The sequence below is a fragment of the Caretta caretta genome, chromosome 8 (assembly GCF_965140235.1).
Source record: "Caretta caretta isolate rCarCar2 chromosome 8, rCarCar1.hap1, whole genome shotgun sequence".
NCBI lineage: Eukaryota > Metazoa > Chordata > Testudines > Cheloniidae > Caretta > Caretta caretta.
The window spans coordinates 88,472,806-88,493,517 of record NC_134213.1 but is presented as its reverse complement, the minus strand read 5'-3'; the positions used below and the strand labels follow the sequence as shown (position 1 = coordinate 88,493,517).

Genomic DNA, 20,712 nt, shown 5'->3' with positions numbered 1-20,712 from the left:
AAGCTCAAGAGCTTGGCCCGGTATTTAGTTGGAACTACCAACTGTCTCTGAGGATGCCAGTCTTCCTGGTGTCCACCAGAAAGAGTTTCCTTGTATAAAAGTCCTCTTTCTACAACAAATCTGGATCGATTAGAAGAGCTGAGAGGCGGTGGGTTGCTCCGTGCCACCGTCCAAGCTCTCTGGAGGCTTTCATCTGCTTCCTGTTCGGTCTGGAACTGTTCCCTTGATGCTGGAGACATCAGTCCCTCATGGGATTGTGGACCTAGGCTTGGTCCCTCTGGAAGCGATATAGGGGATGGAGCTGTTTCTGTTGACTGTGAACCGCTCTCCACTGGTGCACTATGTTGGGATTCAGGCTCCGGCTGAGCCTCTTGTGTCGGGTTATCGGCTGCTGCCAGTTCAGGGTCGGTGGGGCCCTCTGGTGTTGAGGTTGCAAGTACTGGATTCAGTGCTGACACTGGGTCTGGTGTTGGTTGTTTGGCTGGTTCCGGTTCTGGGACTGGTTCCGTCTGGGTCTCTCGGACTGGATCCACTACTGCTCTTGCAGACATTGGCCTGGGGTCCGGGTCCATCACCTCTGACTGGGTCCTGATAGAAGTTTCCGGAACAGAGCTAGGCCTCACAGCTTGTTTAGCCTGGCTGCGGGTGACTGTTCCCACCCTCTTGGCCTGCTTCACATGATTGGCCAAGTCTTCCCCCAACAGCATGGGGATGGGATAATCATCATAGACTGCAAAAGTCCACATTCCTGACAAGCCCTTGTACTGGACAGGCAACTTGGCTGTAGGCAAATTGAAAGAGTTGGACTTGAAGGGTTGAATCGTCACTTGGATCTCTGGGTTGATTAAATTGGGGTCCACTAAGGAAGCATGGATAGCTGACACTTGTGCTCCAGTGTCCCTCCACGCGGTGACCTTCTTCCCGCCCACACTCACAGTTTCCCTCCGCTCCAAGTGTATCTGGGAGGTATCTGGGCCTGTGGACCTCTGGTGTGATTCCGGTGCAATGAACTGTAATCTGTTGGGGTTCTTGGGGCAGTTGGCCTTTACATGCCCCAGCTCATTACATTTAAAACATCGTCCAACTGACGGGTCACTGGGGCGAGGAGGGTTGCTGGAGAACGGGGTGGTGGGGCAGTAAGGGGTCTGGAGGTTTCTTTGGGAGGTAGGTGGGGCTTTGGGCGGCCCCCGGTAATAGGGTGTGGTCTGGGGTGGTCCCTTCTGGTCTCCGCTCCAACTGCGACCAGTTTTCTTCTTCTCTGCCACCTCCACCCATCTGGCTCCAATCTCTCCTGCCTCGATTACAGTTTTGGGTTTCCCATCTAGGATGTATCTTTCTATTTCCTCAGGAACACCCTCTAAGAATTGTTCCATTTGCATTAGGAAGGGCAAATTTTCTGGAGATTCAACACTTGCTCCTGATATCCAGGCATCCCAATGTTTCACAATGTGGTAGGCATGTCGGGTAAATGACATGTCTGGTTTCCACCTTAGGGCTCGGAACCTCCGACGAGACTGCTCGGGTGTTATCCCCATTCTGACTCTCGCCTTGGATTTAAACAGTTCATACTTGTTCATGTGTTCTTTAGGCATTTCAGCTGCCACCTCAGCTAAGGGTCCACTGAGCTGTGGCCTCAGCTCTACCATGTATTGGTCAGTAGAGATGTTGTACCCAAGGCAGGCCCTTTCGAAGTTTTCTAAGAAGGCCTCAGTATCATCACCTGCCTTGTAGGTGGGGAACTTTCTGGGATGGGAAGTGGTACCTGGAGAAGGATTGCTCGGGTTTGTTGGTATATTCTGCCGGGCCTTTATCCTCTCCACCTCCTCCACATGCTTCCTCTCTTTTTCCTTCTCCTCCTCCACATGCTTCCTTGCCTCCATTTCCCTCTTGTGGGCAGCCTCCTGTACCTCCTTCTCCAGCCGCATGAGTTCTATCTGTCTTTCATGTTCCCTTTGTTTTTCCTCAGCCAGAAATTTGGCTAATTCCAGCTGTAGTCGAGCTGTGGATTTGGTCATTCTAACCTCTCTGTTTTTAACTAACTTTACACCCGAGGTTTAGAAATAAACAAACAAAACTTGGCTGTAAAATTTTGCTGTGCTGGAACAGAATACCTATTCTCTGATAGTGATTGTCAGCCTACAGAAAAAGACAATTCCCTTGTCTCTGCTCTGGGTCCAAATTAAAGCAAAAAACCTCCAACTACTTGGAAACCTGCTTACCCAGCCCAAAGAAAAAGCAAATGGGTAGAACACACACCCCCTATTTACTTTCAGGAAGAAAAGAAAAAAAAAAAAAACCTCTGGGCTGGAAGACTGTGAATTTCCCTGCAGGAGTTAAGTACCCTACCTCCAGGCAAAGAAAACCTGCAATTCACAAAGATAATCCCCTTTTGTCTCTGCTTGGCCACAAAGCAGAGAAAAAACAAGCTGCTTTCAGTTTCAGCTGCTTTCTGGACTTCCTTTCCAAAGGAAAAAAAAATTTCCTTTAAAATCTGTATTTCTAGTTCAAAAAATCTCAACTGGATCTCAAAATGATTTCAGGTTAATCCCACCACTATGCCACCATGTCAAGGTTCCTCCCCCAATCTGAACTCTAGGGTACAGATGTGGGGACCTGCACGAAAAACCTCCTAAGCTTATCTTTACCAGCTTAGGTCAAAACTTCCCCAAGGTACAAAATATTCCACCCGTCGTCCTTGGACTGGCCGCTACCACCACCAAACTAATACTGGTTACTGGGGAAGAGCTGTTTGGACGCGTCCTTCCCCCCAAAATACTTCCCAAAACCTTGCACCCCACTTCCTGGACAAGGTTTGGTAAAAAGCCTCACCAATTTGCCTAGGTGACTACAGACCCAGACCCTTGGATCTTAAGAACAATGAACAATCCTCCCAACACTTGCACCTCCCCTTTCCTGGGAAATGTTGGATAAAAAGCCTCACCAATTTGCATAGGTGACCACAGACCCAAACCCTTGGATCTGAGAACAATGAAAAAGCATTCAGTTTCTTACAAGAGGACTTTTAATAAAAATAGAAGTAAATAGAAATAAAGAAATCCCCCCTGTAAAATCAGGATGGTAGATATCTTACAGGGTAATTAAATTCAAAAACACAGAGAACCCCTCTAGGCAAAACCTTAAGTTACAAAAAAGATACACAGACAGAAATAGTTATTCTATTCAGCACAATTCTTTTCTCAGCCATTTAAAGAAATCATAATCTAACACATACCTAGCTAGATTACTTACTAAAAGTTCTAAGACTCCCTTCCTGGTCTATCCCCGGCAGAAACCAGCATATAGACAGACACAAAGACCCTTTGTTTCTCTCCCTCCTCCCAGCTTTTGAAAGTATCTTGTCTCCTCATTGGTCATTTTGGTCAGGTGCCAGCGAGGTTACCTTTAGCTTCTTAACCCTTTACAGGTGAGAGGAGCTTTCCCCTGGCCAGGAGGGATTTCAAAGGGGTTTACCCTTCCCTTTATATTTATGACAACACCCAAGAAGAGTTAAACTGGTTTTGGACAAAGTGAAAAGGTTGGTTTCTTCAGATAACATGAGCAGATAGGTCTAGAAACTTACTTACCTCAGCTATGGAGGCTGCCCAGAGTAACTCCACAGAGATCAAAATATAATTGAGATCAAAATCTAACCCCATAAACACAAGTCACCTGTCCCTCTTTCATTTCCATTTACATTCAGTTTGGAACACCAACTTCTGCCAAGCTGTTTTATAATTCATAAATTTATCTTTTCACTCTGACTTTAGGTCTGGGTGCAAAGAGAGTTTGCAGTATGTTGACACAAGTCCTGCTATCACCTTGACCTAAGAATTTTTGCATGGTTTCCATTTCCCTTTATTTATAATGCTGAAAAGAACTGGATCCAAAGATTATCACTATTACCTTGCAGGTCAACTGTATTTATTTCTACTAGCCCAGGGGTTCTCAAACTGGAGGTCCGGACCCCTCAGGAGGTTGCGAGGTTATTACGTGGGAGGACGAAAGCTGCCAGCCTCTACCCCAGGGGTGGGCAAACTTTTTGGGCCGAGGACCACATCTGGGTGGGGAAACTGTTTGCAGGGCCAGGACAGGGGGTTGGGGTGTGGGAGGGAGTGCAGGGTGTGGGAAGGGGTGCAGTGTGCGGGAACGGGCTCAGCGCAAGGGATTAGGGCAGAGGAGGGGTGCAGGGTGTAGGAGGGGGCTCAGGGAAGGGGGTTGGATTGCAGGAGGGGGCTCAAGGCAGAGGGTTGGGGTGCAGGGTGTGACAGGGGGCTCAGGGCAGGGAGTTGGGGGCAGGGTGCAGGAGGGGTTCGGGCTCTGGCCTGGCCTGTTTACCTAAAGTGGCTCCGGGGTGGCAGCAGCACGTACCGGGGCCAGGGCAGGCTCCCTGCATGCCTGCCCTGGCACCATGCTGCGTCGCTCCGGGAAGCGGCCAGAACCACATCCCTGTGCGGCCCCTGCGGGAGGAGGGGACACAGGGCTTCACACGCTGCCCTTGCCATGCCTCCAGATACCTCTTCCAAACTCCCATTGGCTGCGGTTCCCCATTCCCAGCCAATGGGAGCTGTGGGAGGCGGTGCCTGGAGGCAAGGGCAACACACGGAGCTCTCCCCCCCCCGCCCCACGGACGTGGTGCCAGCGTGGGGCCTGAGGCACCACGTGGGGCAATTCCGCGGGCTGAATCCAAAGCTCTGAGGGGCCGGATCCGGCCTGTGAGCCGTAGTTTGCCCACCCCTGCTCTACCCCAAACCCCACTTTGCCGTCAGCATTTATAATGGTTTTAAATATACAAAAAAGTGTTTTTCAATTTATAAGGGGGGGTCACACTCAGAGGCTAAGGGGTCACCAATACAAAAGTTTGAGAACCACTGTACTAGCCTAACAGGAAAAGTACTGGCAGGGTGGAACAAACCAGTCCTTTGTATGCTGGTCGAGAATTATTAGTCAAAAACAACAAGGAGTCCAGTGGCACCTTAAAGACTAACAGATTTATTTGGGCATAAGCTTTCATGGGTAAAAAACCGTCTTCTTCCTTGTTGTTTTTGTGGATACAGACTAACATGGCTACCCCCGATACTTGACAACCATTAGTCAGTTTGTTTTTAATTAATCCTTTTTTCCATTTTCCATCAAAAATTTTTTTTTCCATGTCCTTACAATGTCGCCTTTCTGTTTATCTTCACCTCACAATATTTGAATGTATTACAGAAATAGGTTTCTCCCATCCATCCAGTTAGGTCATATGGTTCATCCCTGTACTCTCTCTAGTCTAGTTTTAAAGGTCCCATGTATAAGGCTTCCATCATTTTGCTTGTGATTCTTTTCTACAGACTAATAGATCTGATTGTCAGGAAGACACTGTAGAGATTATCATCACCATTATCTTTTATACAATTAATTCGCTTGGAAAACTCATTCCAGGTATTAAGATATTTATGATTATAAACTTGATGTCACTGTAGCCAATTGTATTGTACTGTTTGTCTTCTGTAAATAGATCTCATTAGATGTTTCATAATTGTAAGGAGTACTGCACTATTCATCCTTGTGAAGTAATGGGAATATTAACATCCAGGGCTAAATCTTGCTTGGATGTACTCTCATGATGGTGGTCAGTGTGACTCTGTATGTATAAGGTCAACACCATTTGGCCCCTAAAAGTTCTACTTAAAGCTTTGCCTTGTTTGTTATCTTTTGCTTATTTCTCAGTCACTTTTGGAAGGCTTTTTTACAGTACTGCCTTTAATGTAGTTGAACATGTTTTCTCTGCTTCAATTACCTCTGATTTTTGCTTGAAGGTCGCTCTCTTCTCCTCCACTTAAACATGTTGGGAATGATAACATAGCAGGAAGATTATTCATTTCTACTCTACCGTTAACATCTTTGTTTTTATATAAATGTAGTAGTGAGTGCCAGACTGACAGCCCTGGAAACTGAAGTACTTTGTCCACAGAACAGGTATAGCCTGGATAGGGGTATAGTAGGCTTCCACATGCTGACCTAGTAATGTCCTCTGTCTCAATCAAGGAAACCATGTACATGGGTGAGACTCCTTCAAACCTTTGCTTTTCTTCTAACTCTGCTAACAAGAGTGCCCATTAATGACAACTGTGGTTGTACTTTTTGTGATATGGATACTTTTCTACTAGAAATTGTACTGAGACCTCCTTTCTCATATATCCCAACCAGCCATCAAAGGGGCCATGGCTTTTTAATTACTATCAACCTTGGCCTCATCAGAGCCAATGACTAGGGCCCTACCAAATTCACAACCATGAAAAATGTGTCACGGACCATGAAATCTGGTCTTGCCTCATGAAATCTGTATATTATAGGGTAAAAGCACACAAAAGACCAGATTTAATGGGGAAGACAAGCGTTTCTCAAATTGGGGGTCCTGACCCAAAAGAGTATTGTGGGGGGTCACCAGGTTATTTTAGGGGGTTGTGGTATTGCCACCTTTACTTCTGAACTCCCTTCAGAGTTGGGAGACCTGAAAGCGGTGGCTGTTGGCTGGGTGCCCAGCTCTGAAGGCAGCGCCCCTCCAGCAGCAGTGCAAAAGTAAGGGTGGCAATACCGTATCATGCCATCCTTACTTCTGTGCTGCTGCTGGCTGTGGTTCTGCCTTCAGAGCTGGGATCCCGGCAAGCAAATGCCACTCTCCAGCTGCCCACCTCTGAAGGTAGTGCTGCACCCTGAAGCATCACAGAAATAAGGGTAGCAGTACCTCAACCCCTCCTACAATAACCTTGCAACGTTCCCCCTCCCCCAACGCCTTTTTGGGTCAGGACCCCTACAATTATAACACTGTGAAATTTCAGATTTAAATAGCTGAAATCATGGAGTTTATTATTTTTAAAATCCTAGGACCATGAAATTGACCAAAATGGACTGAATTTGGTAGGGTCCTACCAGTGACCTAGAAGTGAACATCTGCATATTCCATTATAGTCCCCTGAGACATCCAGTCCCCTTAACCCTAATATGTTAATGAAAAAATCACTGTTCAGAGATGTATGTTAAGCAGAGATTGAGAGAAATGTGATATGACAAACAAAATAGATGAATACAAGAGCTTTAAAGGGAAGAAAACTCCAAGAAATGTAGCATGGCTATTTATATATATTATTGCTTCTTTGCGTATTTCTAGACTTCAATCTTCAGACAAAATACTTTAATGTCAGCACTATCCGTTCTTCAAATAGTTTTTCAAGAACTTAGTTCTTCAAGTATATGAAGAACATATACACGTTCTTCAAACGTGTATAGGCCCTGATTCAGCACAGTCACACCAGTTGTAGGTTCGTGTCATTCCATTGGAAACTGGTGTAATCAGAGTTATGATTTATATACGTATGTAGCTTTCTAATAAAAAACATCAAAAAGTTGCATGACTTTAAAGCTTTCACTGCCAAATACCTTAAAGAAGAGTACTCAAATTGACAAATTTGTGTATTTTACATATACATAAAATGGTAAAAAATACATTTGAACACTTTTCAAAGGCAGGCTATAATTCCATCTCATCATTTTATTATGCTATATTTAGAGAGTTATCCTATTTTTTTTTTCTGTTAAAGCAAATATGCTGGGCTTGAAGCTACTTTTTATCTGTGTAAATCAGGAGTGACTCTATAGTGGAATTGCAACCAATGTGAAACCATAAGACCAAGAAGAATCAGACTTTTGTATCCACTTGCTAATCTAACAATGATTCAGGATTGAAGATGTTTCTTTGTTGGTATTCAACCTTTCAAATGTTATACACAGGCAGAAGTACTAATACAAATATAGTGCTGTTGGTTTAACAAAAGCATGATTTTTTTCAGCGTTCTTTGTACTCACTTGGCGGGATACACTATCTAAAGTTAACATATGCTATTTCATCAATGACTGTCAAAGAATGTGATTTTTATTGCAAATGTATCCTTTTCACTCTTTGACATAATGTAATGCAGCAGCTGTTTGTGACAAAGCAAAGTTATAGAAATACACTAGGCTACAGTAATTGCGCTGTTATTTGTTTCTTGATACCAGGGCCAGCAATACAGTAAGGCAATGTAAAGTATCACGGTCATTTAGCATAAGTAACATAACAGGAACTTCTTAGAGATGTGCTGGAAACCTGAAAACTTAACATCTGAACTTATATAGTTCTTGTCTAGTTCATGTTTCGTTATGCTGAATGAATGATCTTTTAGGTCCCTTGATACTGTATTTAATATCAGACACATTCAGAAGCTGGTTAGCTTGGAACTAAGTGTGTAATCTAGGGGGTTACCCCAGGAGTATACGTTTCCCCCCCTTTCATGTTTAACCGTGACATTCTAAATTAAAACAAATACCAGACTCATTTTGTCCATCCCTAGTGCTATCTACTTTAATCCTGTTTTGCCTATATACTGCACAAAGCAGACCCAACAATGAACCCAGACTTCTTTTTTATTACTTTTGGTGTCAGTGGGTTTCTTCTCTGCACTGTATTTTTTATTAAAAGCTATAACTTTCGTAGCCCCCTGTGCTGCAGAGCTCCATAAAGACATACATTTCTAAAGCAGAGTCAGAGTTGTAGTCCTTGGAAAACCATGGCTGGAGTCTGAATAAAAATAAAGGAATTTATTGTAAACATTTAAAAATGAACCATGGCTCCTTGAGGAACCATTCTGCCATGGCAGCCCCAGGTGAACTTGTCTCCTCCCTCCTTCCATAGGCCTTTTGACCCTTGTTTCTGCCATTGTGATTTTGAAAAAATGTATTACACCAGTTTCTGATGGGAACATAAAGCTGCACAGCCATGGTCTTCTGCAGTTCAACAGTTGTAAATCTTGCTGCCTCCCCAATAGTAGGCTCTACCCTGTGGAAGTCTTAAATTCTGAAGGTCTCAGGGCACAAGTTCAGAGAATGAAGCTGGAGGAGGCCCAGTGATTCCACATAGCCATATAGAAGGTCAGGTATAACAGAATAAAAGGCAAAGGCGTGTTTCCTTCTCTAGTGGACACTGCTGCTGAAAAGAAATCTTATGTACAGTTAGTCATTTCTTTAGCTGTGCAATATTGGTAATTCTAGTGGGATCCCAGGACATGTGCAGAATCAAGGCGGGATCTCCCTACAAACAGAATAGATGGCTGCCTAGGGAAGCATATTTCAGGTAGAAGACTGATCAGTAATTGTTTTTGTGTTGGTGACTGTGATCTGATGAAGGCAGGCACACGCTAGTTTACCTACCCAAGCATAACCTCATGAGCAATACAAGATTCTATGAGGCCTTGTTTCTGCTAGTTAACAACTCATTATTGTTGATATGGGAAATCACCTTTTGAGACCCTTGTCTAACTGTTTACTAGACCAAACTTTTTTTCCACAGAACGTGGTTGGCACAAGGCCTCTGTGGGCCAGATTCTGGCTCCTATCACGCAGGTGTGTGAGAGGAGAGACCACAGGGAGCTCTTTATTGTTATAATAATACCATGTATGCTGGTGCAGGAGGTCTCCATAATTCCACTGCTTGATTGCCAGGAACACCAGCAGTGGGAGGGGGTTAACTCCACTGGAGTGCTAATCAGTCCAAAAGAGGCACTGTGGATACTCTGCAACTAGTGAAAATGTCCGCTCCTCTGTGTACTTGCTCCCATCATCTCTGGAGGTAATCTGCCCATGACTCTCTTCCAAAAGCAGAATGGCTCCAGGAACTGCTGCTGGTGTAATGTGACTCCCACAGTGGAGTGGTGACTTGAAAAGCCTTTATCCTGAAAACTTGTCTATGCTACAACCAAAGGTGTAGCCTGACTTCTATATTTGGGAGGGCTAGCTTCAGACAGGCCAACAGGGTCATGGGGAGGGGCTAATTCCCTACCTGCCTGAGGCTTGCAGTTTGGGGGCAGAGATGACCCATACCTGCTGATAGGCACAATTTATATGTTGCAAAGTCACTTGACCACCCCACCCCATGCATCGCCTCTGGGTGCAGGCACCTTCCAGCCCCACCTCCCTAGGCCAGGGAAGTCAACTGATATAAACAAAATGGTGGGAGGGAAAGGCAGGAACTATTAAATGCCAGGTGCAATTTGTGCATTCGAGAAGGTTTTGAAGTATTTCAAAACAAACTTTATGCTGGATTGGCAAAAAGGACTCCTGTTGTACTAGAATAACTGCTCTGTTAAAACACCAATAAATGCTCCACATCAAAACCCACAGGATACCAAATGCACTGTCAGACATATATATAAAGTCCATTAGAACCATTATAATAGCCAGCATCACCATTCTTAACTTTCCATAGCTTTGCTTTTCTATCTCCTCTTTAGTAAGTACAAACACTAGGCCCTTCTATGTATTAATCTGGTGTCCCAAGGGCTGATGAGTAATGACTTCTTCCTATCCATACACAGAGACTTCTTCCTATCCATATTCCTTCCCCTGGGTCACCTGGAACATTTGATACAATCAGCCAGAACATACTACTGACTCTCTTCACAAATAGAATGGGAGCTGATGCGAAAACTCTGAAATGACACTAATCTTTCCTTGCAGCATGGATTTTAAAAGTGTTGACAGGCAAATCCACTACAGCTAGATTGCTCACCTAAGGGGTTTCATCCTTTTAAAGTTCTATATGAAACTATTGGGGGGAAGTATGAGACACCATGGTTTCAAATGCCAGCAGTATGAAGACATCCTACTGCTCTACATCTCCTTTACCTCCAACACAGGTGGCATCAACTCCCAGATAGTCTTCTATGTTGACAAGACAGGCAGCTGGCTGAAACTGAACTCAGGCAGTAGAGATGATGGTAGTAGTGGGAAGAAGAATATGGTTTGAAGACATAACATCTCACCCTCTCCTGAAGGGATCTTCCCTCAGATTGTCAAATGGCTCCTCACTGCTGCAGGACATTCAGATTACAACAGCAGCAAAAAACCCAAACCAAAACCATCACCTCTGTGTGACTTGCCAAGAGACAACACATTTTATGAAGCACGGCTTATGGGCGGTGTGATGCACACCTTTGTAACCTCCAGGCTGGACTATTTCAACTCACTCTAGGTATGAATGCTTCACCTTTAAATGAGCTTCTCTTAGTTCTCAGCAATACCAACCACTGAGAGGGTATATTTCCCACTAATGTAACGTCTGATTAATGCACAAGCTCACCAAAGAATAGTCCTTCAGATTCAAAGTCTTAGTTGTAGTCTTCAAGCTATCTGTGGAACTGGTCCATGATACCTCAGAGGAGAGCCTTTTGCTGCATAAAAACAACAAGTGTTCTTCAGGACTGTGGAGCTTGTGAGAGCAGATGTTGGGCTTTCTATGCAGTAAGGCCAAGGTTTTGGAGCGTAATGCCAGAGATGATTAAAACAGCCACAAATCTCAGTGCCTCCAGAAAAGAGTGTTAAGTAGAGGGAGAGAAGGAAACTTTTTTTGAAATGTAGTCCCTACTTCCCTCAAGGAAGTAGGGAGGAAAATGTGACAATTGGTCCATTATAATTTTAGTTATGCCCTGGAAATGCTCAGATATTACAGCAGTGAGCGCCATAATAGGATCCTAGATAGATCAGTGGGAGAGAACAGCGTTAGAGTAGGATCTGCATCTACCTTCCAAGTTCTTCCAGCTCCTGAACTGCCCAAGAAAACATTTGCTCATATTCATGGAGGTATGAGGCTCCTATCCTAAATTCTAGGGGTTTTCCTGCACATGGAAACTCCCTCTGTTGGGGAAGGTGATCTCTTGGACCTGAATATAATAGGCAGGGCTTGGCCTGATGTCCTTCCTGAGGTCTCTTCTAACTCTAATATTCTATGACCGTAGCCGGCTCAGTCTTCCAGATGGGTCCTGTCTTTAAAAGGTGCGGGGAAGGGCACTGGTGAGAAGAACAGAGGAAAGGTCATGCCTGACCAGAGCACAGCTCCATCTTGTCTTGTCATCTTGTCATCAGTCTCTTGTTTTGGGCAGTAGCCAGTAATAAAAGCCTCAGCTGTTGCAAGGAACACTGCAGTGGACAGGTACGGAATAACTTGCCTCTAGGGTAAAGTTTCTTCATAATGCTATCTGTTAGAGGTTATCCTGATGCAGGAAGGTTTATAGTCTTTCTTGGGGGGTTGGAGGGAGGGAGGAAGCAGCAAAGGTGTGGGGTTTGAATAAATGGGGCAGGGGGGAAGAGCAGTAAAGGCCTCTATGGGGATACAAGGAGGGAGGCATCCCTGAGAGGAGGGTGAGCAGGAGCACATTGGGGGAAGGAAGGAAGAGGCAATGCTGTGAGGTGGGGAGCAGGAGGGACTCATCAGTGATGTGGGGGGTGAGAGGAAGAAGCAGTAGTAAAGGTGGGTGGCGGATAGGACCCCTGGGGGAGGGAAGGTGAGAGGAAGTAAGCAGTGGCCAGCTGAGAGGTGTACACAGGTGGCACCAGTGCGGGGGGAGCGGCGGGCTGAGGCAGGGAGGTATCTGTGAGGAGGCGCTAGTGGGCGAGAAGCAGTTGTGTGTGGGGGGAATGATTTTTTTGGGGGGGAAGCAGCATATGGGGAGGAGACAGCAGCGAGGAGTGGCGCTGGGAGGACGCAACAGGGCTGGGGGGGGGGAGGAGGCAGGGGATGGGATGGGCAGTGGCTGGGGTGCAGGATCCTGGCCGGGCTGAGGAGAGCGGGGTGGAAGAGGGGGACGCGCGCGTGCAAACACTCTTCTCCCAGCGCAGCCTCGCGCTAAAGGCGCGCGAAGAGGCGGGCGCAGCCTGCCCGTTAGAGCCGCGGCAGCCGCTCGAGCTCTGACGCGGATCTTGTGGGGGCGGGAGGGGCTGGCGGCGGCGGCAGCTGCTGAGCACTGAGGCTTCTCCCGTTGACTCAGCCCTGGCAGGAGGCTGCTGTCGCTGCCGCCCGTGCACCTCCTGCGCGGGAGAGCCGGCTCTGGGCTCTGCTCCCTCCAGCCAGCGCCTGCTGCTTTGCCCGCTTCTGCCGGGTCCCGCAGCCCGCCAACCGCGGGAAGAGCGCCGCCGTACACGATTGTTCCCTACTGATGTGGTTTTGCTGCTCCCTCCGAACCGCCTGCCCAACGTCTGTCGCTGTCCGGCGGCGGCGGCCCCCGGCGGCGTTGCGAGAAGCTGGGGGACAGGTTGGCGAGCTTGGCGGGAGCCGCCACATGCATCTCCTCGTCTGCAGTGACTGCACCTGTGAGTGAATGAAGCTGCTGCACTGAGGAGGGCCAAGAAAGGCAGCGGCTCCGGGGGTCCTCAGCATCATCTTGCGGGTCTCCGCCTTCCTCCCGCCTTAACCTCCCGCCCCTGATCCATGCGGGAGCCGAAGAGGATCTCCCCGCATGCCCTTGTGGAGGCCCACTTCTGCACCCCCCCACTGACAGGTACTGTGGGCGGGGGCAGCCTGGCCCCTCTGTGTGCGTGTGTGTCTCCTCTCGCCTTCTCTTCCCAGGGATTTATTGGATGAAGATTTTTATTCTTTTTTTTTTTTTTTTTTTTGGTTGGTTGGTTGGTTGGTTGGTTGCTGGTCGGTCTGTGGGGTGGGAAAGGAGAGAGACTTCAGCTGACACGGTGCCTGTGCTACAGAGCTTCCCTCGCGTTACTCTCTGCCTCGTGGGGAAATATCCAGCTGTTCATCTGAAGGGCATTTACATCATGGTTTAGCGAGGGATCTCCCACGAAAAAACTCCCCCCTCCCCTTTCCTCTAGCTCCTTCCCCTCCCCTCCCCCCAAACTACGGACCCCAATACCTTAGGAATAACCATTCCAGCTGGTTATCTCCGGGCAGCGGAGACTGATGGACAGTTACTCGACTCTGCAATGTGAGTATGTGCCTGGTGCCTTTGAGGAAGGGGCAGCTGCTGTGCTGCTGCTCCCCTTGTAGAGGCGTGTGTGGGGGTGTACCAGCGAAATGCAAGCAGCAGCGCACAACGCTCCAGTCTCCTGCATGGGCAGCGGTGAACCTTGAGGGAGCAGCTCCTTGTGGCTTCGCTGCTCGCTGGATATGCTGCTGCCGGTGCGGGGATGGTGGGATGGAAGGGAAGCAGTGTCCTTGGGTGTGATGGTATCGACCAGATGAAATCGTGTTAGGAAAGCAGTTACTGCAAAGAAGGATGGCTGTGAATACCTCTGCTGTGCACCCCCAGTAACGCTTTACCCCTCTTCCCCAAAAACCCATGTTCAGAGAATAGGGAGAGAATGCTCCCGAGTGAGTTTGCCGCTTGTGGGTTCAGATATGGAAAGGAAATGCTGGGAAGTCTCTTGCGGCGGGGGAGGTGGGGGGGGAGGTCAATCGGTAATGGAAGCTCTTCCCTGGTTGCAGTCACCACTGACACTTGTGGAGAGGAGGGAAATTTGCTGCCGCTCTCCATGCCTCTTTTCTTAAGATCCCGCTTGATCGTGACTGTGTGGGAGACAGGGAGATTCATTAAGCACATTCTTGTTTGGAGAAGGAAAAGGAGTGTGTCTATATACATACATACATACATATAAATTTCAAGGCATAAAAGGTCCATTTTCAGTGATTCCAAACTGCCTTTGTGTTCCATGTGTGGAAGCTGATGAGCTCCCTGTTCTGAAATTCCACTCCTAGACAGAGGAAAGGGCATTTATTTTAGTACTACACCAGAAGAATAGGGTGGGAGGCAGTGAAAGGCAAAAATGATGGCACAGTAAAATGGGTATTTTTTAATAAGGAATTTGCCTTACAGTAGTGATGACATATGTGATGTCAGGAACCTCAAGGAGTCTGAAGTGCTATTTCAAAGAGAGTCCTTTTTTGTAGCTGGTGTGTTGTGGTGGTGTTTTTTTTTAAATATAAAATTGTTTACCACATTGTTTCATTGCGACTAAATCAAAATATTGGAAATCTTTATTACCTAACTTGCGTCTCACTTCATCCCACCAATTAAATCATTTTCTGAATCTAGAGCACCATGATTCTTGATTCAGGCAAGTCTTCTTTAGGAACATTAGTAAAGTGATTGATATATAATCCAACTTCACTTCTTGATTCCTTCCTAATCATCATTCCAACGTAATGCCCACAGTGTGCTTGGGGTTGTTCAAGATTTAGATAAAGATATTGGGGGGTGGGGGCTGATCTAGAGTTAACTTACATCAGTGTAACTTCACTGTCAGTTACACTGGGGAGTGCATTTGGCTCAGTGAATACTGTAACATCAGGGATGAATTTGGCCCATGAGTTACTCTTAACATACACCTGTGTAAATAAGATCAGAATAAATCCCTCAGGGGCTTATAAGATCGCTGTAGGCCATAACAATTGGTTCAGTATTTCTAGTGTTCTTACTAAGGAATGGACGGTAAGGGGCTATCTAAGCCAACTTTCTGGACACAGTTAAATGCATTACTGAGTGTATTAAATTGAAAGTAAAATACTTGATACCTCAGTCAGGGAAGACAATTGGAGTTATTTTGTTTCTGACCAAGCCTATGAATAGACAGTCTACGTATCCTTTTCTTCCCCAGGATGCATTTAAAAAGGATAAGTTTATAGAGTAAAATGTATTTTTGCGGAGATGGTGTATTTTCATTATCACCACCTCTTGACCCTCTGAAATAAGATATTAAGTTTAGCAATCCTCCTGGAAAGGTCTGTACCCTTTCCAATCTTCATATTTTAACTCCTGCTCAACCTTTAATGATTAGAAACAAATAGTGATGCGGTCATTTTGAAATATTAATATTGCCATCTTTCCAGAAAGATAGGCTTAATTCCCTGTATGACTTGACTTCCCTCACCTCTATTCTAAAGCAATGGTACTTTTAAAGAGTAAACAGTCTGGGGAAGCTTGATGTGTTAGGGATATAAGTTCACTGAAACAGTTGGTTTCTTATAACTCCAGGAGGTTGAGAAGAAGTATGCACCAGGTCCTAGTCCTATTGAAATCAGTAGCAAAACTCCACTGATTTCAGTGGGAGCAGGATAGGGGGCCTACATGTTGGTTCAGTGGGCCTGGTTCTTCTCCCTCTAATACTGGCATAACACCTTGGCTTCAAGGGGGGTGGGGGGGTGGGATTCCTATTTTACCCTGGGGCAAGTGAAAGCAGAATCAGGCTTTTGTTGTATTTCATGGAGTAGTCAGGTTGAGTTGGGTATTTTTTTCTGTGAGGCAGGGCTAGTGAAAGGTTATAACAACAGTGAAAGTATTATTAAAAGTTCCCTGAGGTTAGGGAGATAAGTGGTATTTTTATCTTGGGAATTTTAACATGCCTGTTCCCATGGCAAAATGCTTAATTCTCTTATCCCATAACTTTCATCTTAAAAGCTTTATTCCTATTTTTATTTATCCCAGTTTTATTCCTATTTTGATCTGAGCTGTTCTGGATAGTTTTAATGTGCAGAAGATTTTAATTTGAACTATATAAATTGCATTTTAATGTTAGTGTTACATGATCAGACAAGGAAAGTAACTTGCAATGGCTAGCTATGTGAGTGTTGGTTTTATGCATCTATTCATCTGGAATTCAACAAAACATGTATACTTACCATGGCAACCTCTACATCAAATGTTACTGAAGATATACTGTTTCAGAAATAGCAGCACCTTCTTAAAGAAATACAAACAATAACCTACCAAATTAACTTCAGTATGTATATCAATAAATAAGGGAATAAAGTGTCTTGATCTGTTTTCTCAAATTTTAAGCTTAATTTTCTTTATAAATAAATTTTGGTTTCACTCTATTTTTTTATTTTCTTTTGATGAAAAGGAAAGGGAAAAGTAGGGGAATTTTTAGGGCTGTCAAGCGATTAAAAAATTAATCACATGATTAATCGTACTGTTAAACAATAAATACCATTTATTTAAATATTTTTGGATGTTTTCTGCATTTTCAAATGTATTGATTTCAGTTACAACACAGAATACAAAGTGTACAGTGCTCACGTTATATTTATTTTTGATTACAAGTATTTGCACTGTAAAAAAAAAGAAATAGTATTTTTCAATTCACCTAATACAAGTACTGTAGTGCAATCTCTTTATCATGAAAGTGCAACTTACAAATGTAGAATTATGCACAAAAAACCTGCATTCAAAAATAAAAAAATATAAAATTTTAGAGCCTGCAAGTCCACTCAGTCCTACTTCTTGTTCAGCCAATCATTCAAACAAACAAGTTTATTTACATTTGCAGGAGATAATACTGCTTGCTTCTTGTTTACAATGTCACCTGAAAGTGAGAACAGGCGTTCTCATGGCACTGTTGTAGCCGGCATCAGAATATATTTATGTGCCAGATGCGCTAAGGATTCATATGTCCTTTCATGCTTCAGCCACCATTCCCGGGGACATGGTGATGGGTTCTGCTCGATAACAATCCAAAGCAGTGTGGACCGACGCATGTTCGTTTTCATTATCTGAGTCAGATGCCACCAACAGAAGGGTGATTTTCTTTTTTGGTGGTTCAGGTTCTGTAGTTTCTGCATCAGAGAGTTGCTCTTTTAAGACTTCTGAAAGCATGCTCCACATCTTGTCCCTCTCAGATTTTGGAAGGCACTTCAGATTCTTAAACCTTGGGTCGAGTGCTGTATCTATCCTTAGAAATCTCACATTAGTACCTTCTTCGCGTTTTGTGAAATCTGCAGTGAAAGTGTTCTTAAAATGAACAACATATGGTGGGTCATCATCTGAGACAGCCATAGCATAAAATGTATGGCAGAATGCGGGTAAAACAGAGCAGGGGACATACAATTCTCCCCCAAGGAGTTCAGCCACCAATCTAATTAACGCCTTTTTTCTTTAACAAGTGTCATCAGCATGGAAGCATGCCCTCTGGAATGGTGGCGAAAGCATGAAGGAGCATACAAATGTTTGGCATATCTGGTACATAAATATCTTGCAATGCCAGCTACAAAAGTGCCATGCAAACATCTGTTCTCACTTTCTGGTGACACTGTAAATAAAAAGAGGGCAGCATTATCTCCTGTAAATGTAAACAAACTTGTTTGTCTTAGCAATTGGCTGAACAAAAAGTAGGACTGAATGGACTTGTAGGCTCTGAAGGTTTACATTGTTTTGTTTTTGAGTGCAGTTATATCTACATTTGTCAGTTGCACTTTCACAACAAAGAGATTGCACTACAGTACTTGTGTGGGGTGAATTGAAAAATACTATTTCTTTTGTTTATCATTTTTACAGTGCAAATGTTTGTAATAAAAATATACACTTTGATTTCAATTACAATACAGAATACAACATATATGAAAAGTAGAAAAACATTCAAAATATTTAGTATATTTCAATTGGTATTCTATTGTTTAACAGTGTGATTAAAACTACAATTAATCGTGATTAATTTTTTTTTTAATCGTGTGAGTTAACTGCGATTAATTGACAGCCCTAGTAATTTTCTTTCATGTGATTCCAACAAAAGGAAGCTACTTTTGTTTTCAGACATAGCCTGTATTTTAAGATCTGAATGAATTTAAGTTGATGACCATGTAATCAAGAATTTTGATATGCACAAAGAAGGTTCATTTTCAAATTGTAATAATTACAGGAAATTTTCTTTTAGAGCCACTTGAGTTTTCACCCTTTGCCAACACTTGGCATATAATACTTTGGGTTTTTGTTTTATTTTTAAACTGTGCAAACATCCACTCTCAGGTGTGTGCAACATCTTGGATGGTTTGTGTGTGTCCCTGCCCTGATGCAACCCACCCTACATGCCACAGCAGAGTAAACTTCACTGAGCAGGACTCCATCCCACACAGAAGATGTGCATCCTCTGTGTGGCTTCTTCATATCTGGTAACCATACTGCACTGATGCCATTCTCTGTGGCAGAATTTGGCCTTTAGTTCAGAAGGTAGTGTGGAAGCTATTGCCAAGTTACTTACCCGTAGTTTCTGCTGAGATTACTACAGTCTTCCATTGTGCTTAGAAAAAGGATAGCTTTTTCTAAGAAAAAGGATAGAGGAGACCTGCTGCCCACCTCCCCCCCAAGGGGCACACAGAGACGTGCCAGCAGCAGGCCTAAGGCAGCTCCCTGCCCGCTCTGCCTCCCTCCGCTCCCCTTTGCTCCCGGAAGCAGCTGGGATGTCCCTGTGGCCCCTTGGTGTGTGTCCGTGTCCATGCACTTCCTCTGCTCAGAGCACCAACTCCACAGCTCCCATTGGCTGAGAACTGCGGCTGATGGGAGCTGCGGGGGCAGCACCTGCGGGCAGCAGTGCATGGAGACCCCCTTGTTTCCCCCTGCCTAGGAGCTGCTGCTGGAGGGGTGTGTGTGCCGGTCACTTTGGGAGCCATGCCGCCTGAGGTAAGCACCGCCCCTAAACCCGCTGCCCCAGCCCAGAGCCTGCACCATGCACCCAAACTTCCTCCCACAGCTTGCACCCCCTCCTGCACCTCAAAACCCCTGTCCCAATCAAGATACCTCACTTTATTTTCATTTACTTCCCATTACTTATAGGAGGAGGATGAAGGAAAAAAAGAGTTAAAAATGGGGGGGGAGATAAGAGAGAATGTTCTTTTTCTTGGCTGGGTCACAAGGGGGGACCACGAAAATGAAGCTGCATACAGGACCCCACTAACTCTAAATCTGCCACTGCTCCAGTGCTGTCTTTTCCCCAAGGTTTCATATCAGAAGATATGGTGTGGAGTGCAAATAGATCATTCTTGCCTACACTGCTGCAGCTGTATAATTTGGGTTTGTTTTTTTTTAAAGTGTATTTTAAATACAAATTCACAAACTTGGAAATTCAAAGGCAAGTCTGACATAAGACATTTTGCCCACTTACACTGATGTAAATTCTGTGTAACCTCCATTAACTTTGTAGCAATTACTCTGAATTTACAGCTGTGTAACTGAGTAGAATGTGACCTCCTGACTTCAACTCATGGAGTTGAGGCACAAGTCAAAGGCAGAGGATAAGTCCCTGGAAAAATAATGGAGCAGGTCCTCAAGGAAACAATTTTGCAGCACTTGGAGGAGAGGAAGGTGATCAGGAACAGTCAACGTGGATTCACCAGGGCAAGTCATGCCTGACCAACCTGATTGCCTTCTTTGATGAGAAAACTGGCTCTGTGGATATGGGGAAAGCAGTGGACGTGATATATCTTGACTTTAGCAAAGCTTTTGATGTGGTCTCCCAGAGTATTCTTGTCAGCAAGTTAAAAAAGTATGGATTGGATGAATGGACTGTAAGGTAGATAGAAAGCTGGCTAGATTGTTGGGCTCAATGGGTAGTGATCAACGGCTCAATGTCTAGTTGGCAGCCTGTATGGGGACAGCCTGTATGCCCCGGTCCTGGGGCCGGTTTTGTTCAACATCTTCATTAATGATCTGGATATTGGGATGGATTGCACCCTCAGCAAGTTTGAGGATGACACTAAGCTATGAGGAGAGGTAGATACGCTGGAGGGTAGGGATAGGATCCAGACTGACCTAGAGAAATTGAAGGATTGGGCCAAAAGAAATCTGATGAGGTTCAACAAGGACAAGTGCAGAGTCTTGCACTTAGGACGGAAGAATCCCATGCACCGTTACAGGCTGGGGACCGACTGGCTAAGCAGTAGTTCTGCAGAAAAGGACCTGGGGATTACAATGGACCAGAAGCTGGATATGAGTCAACAGTGTGCCCTTGTTGCCAAGAAGGCTAACGGCATATTGGGCTGCATTAGTAGGAGCATTGCTAGCAGATCGAGGGAAGTGATTATTCCCCTCTATTTGGCACTGGTACTGGTGAGGCCAGATCTGGGGTACTGCGTCCAGTTTTGGGCTC

General features: G+C 45.0%; 2 protein-coding genes across 16 annotated transcripts in view; one reads left to right on the top strand and one right to left on the bottom strand.

Moving 5' to 3' along the window:
* Window positions 1-7,511: 7,511 nt before the first annotated feature.
* On the bottom strand, window positions 7,512-14,390 carry LOC125641858 (uncharacterized). Its single transcript, XM_075131749.1, has 2 exons — window positions 13,713-14,390; window positions 7,512-13,156 (listed from the first exon to the last, which is right to left on the bottom strand). Exons 1-2 carry the CDS (start codon window positions 14,138-14,140, stop codon window positions 12,454-12,456), a joined length of 1,131 nt encoding a protein of 376 aa, XP_074987850.1. The 5' UTR covers window positions 14,141-14,390; the 3' UTR covers window positions 7,512-12,453.
* LRRC7 (leucine rich repeat containing 7) overlaps window positions 13,152-20,712 on the top strand; it is a 402,665-nt gene continuing 395,104 nt past the window's right edge. For 14 of the 15 annotated variants that reach the window (XM_075131746.1, XM_075131744.1, XM_075131740.1 and 11 more), the window contains exon 1: window positions 13,152-13,346. Coding sequence is in view for 11 of the 15 variants with exons in the window: in XM_075131744.1 (XP_074987845.1) it covers window positions 13,277-13,346 (70 nt within the window). In the remaining 4 variants the exon portion in view is untranslated. Of the gene's footprint in view, window positions 13,347-13,461; window positions 13,785-20,712 lie in introns of those variants that run through there. The other variant, XM_048862605.2, reaches the window with a different exon arrangement.

What these genes read in the sequence shown, in the direction of transcription:
- LOC125641858 (XM_075131749.1), bottom strand. Translation starts at nt 14,140, where the DNA reads ATGGGTTTTTGGGGAAGAGGGGTAAAGCGTTACTGGGGGTGCACAGCA. An exon ending in CTGGAATGGTTATTCCTAAG is followed by an intron (nt 13,157 to 13,712) that starts GTATTGGGGTCC and finishes ATTCACTCACAG; the next exon opens with GTGCAGTCACTGCAGACGAG.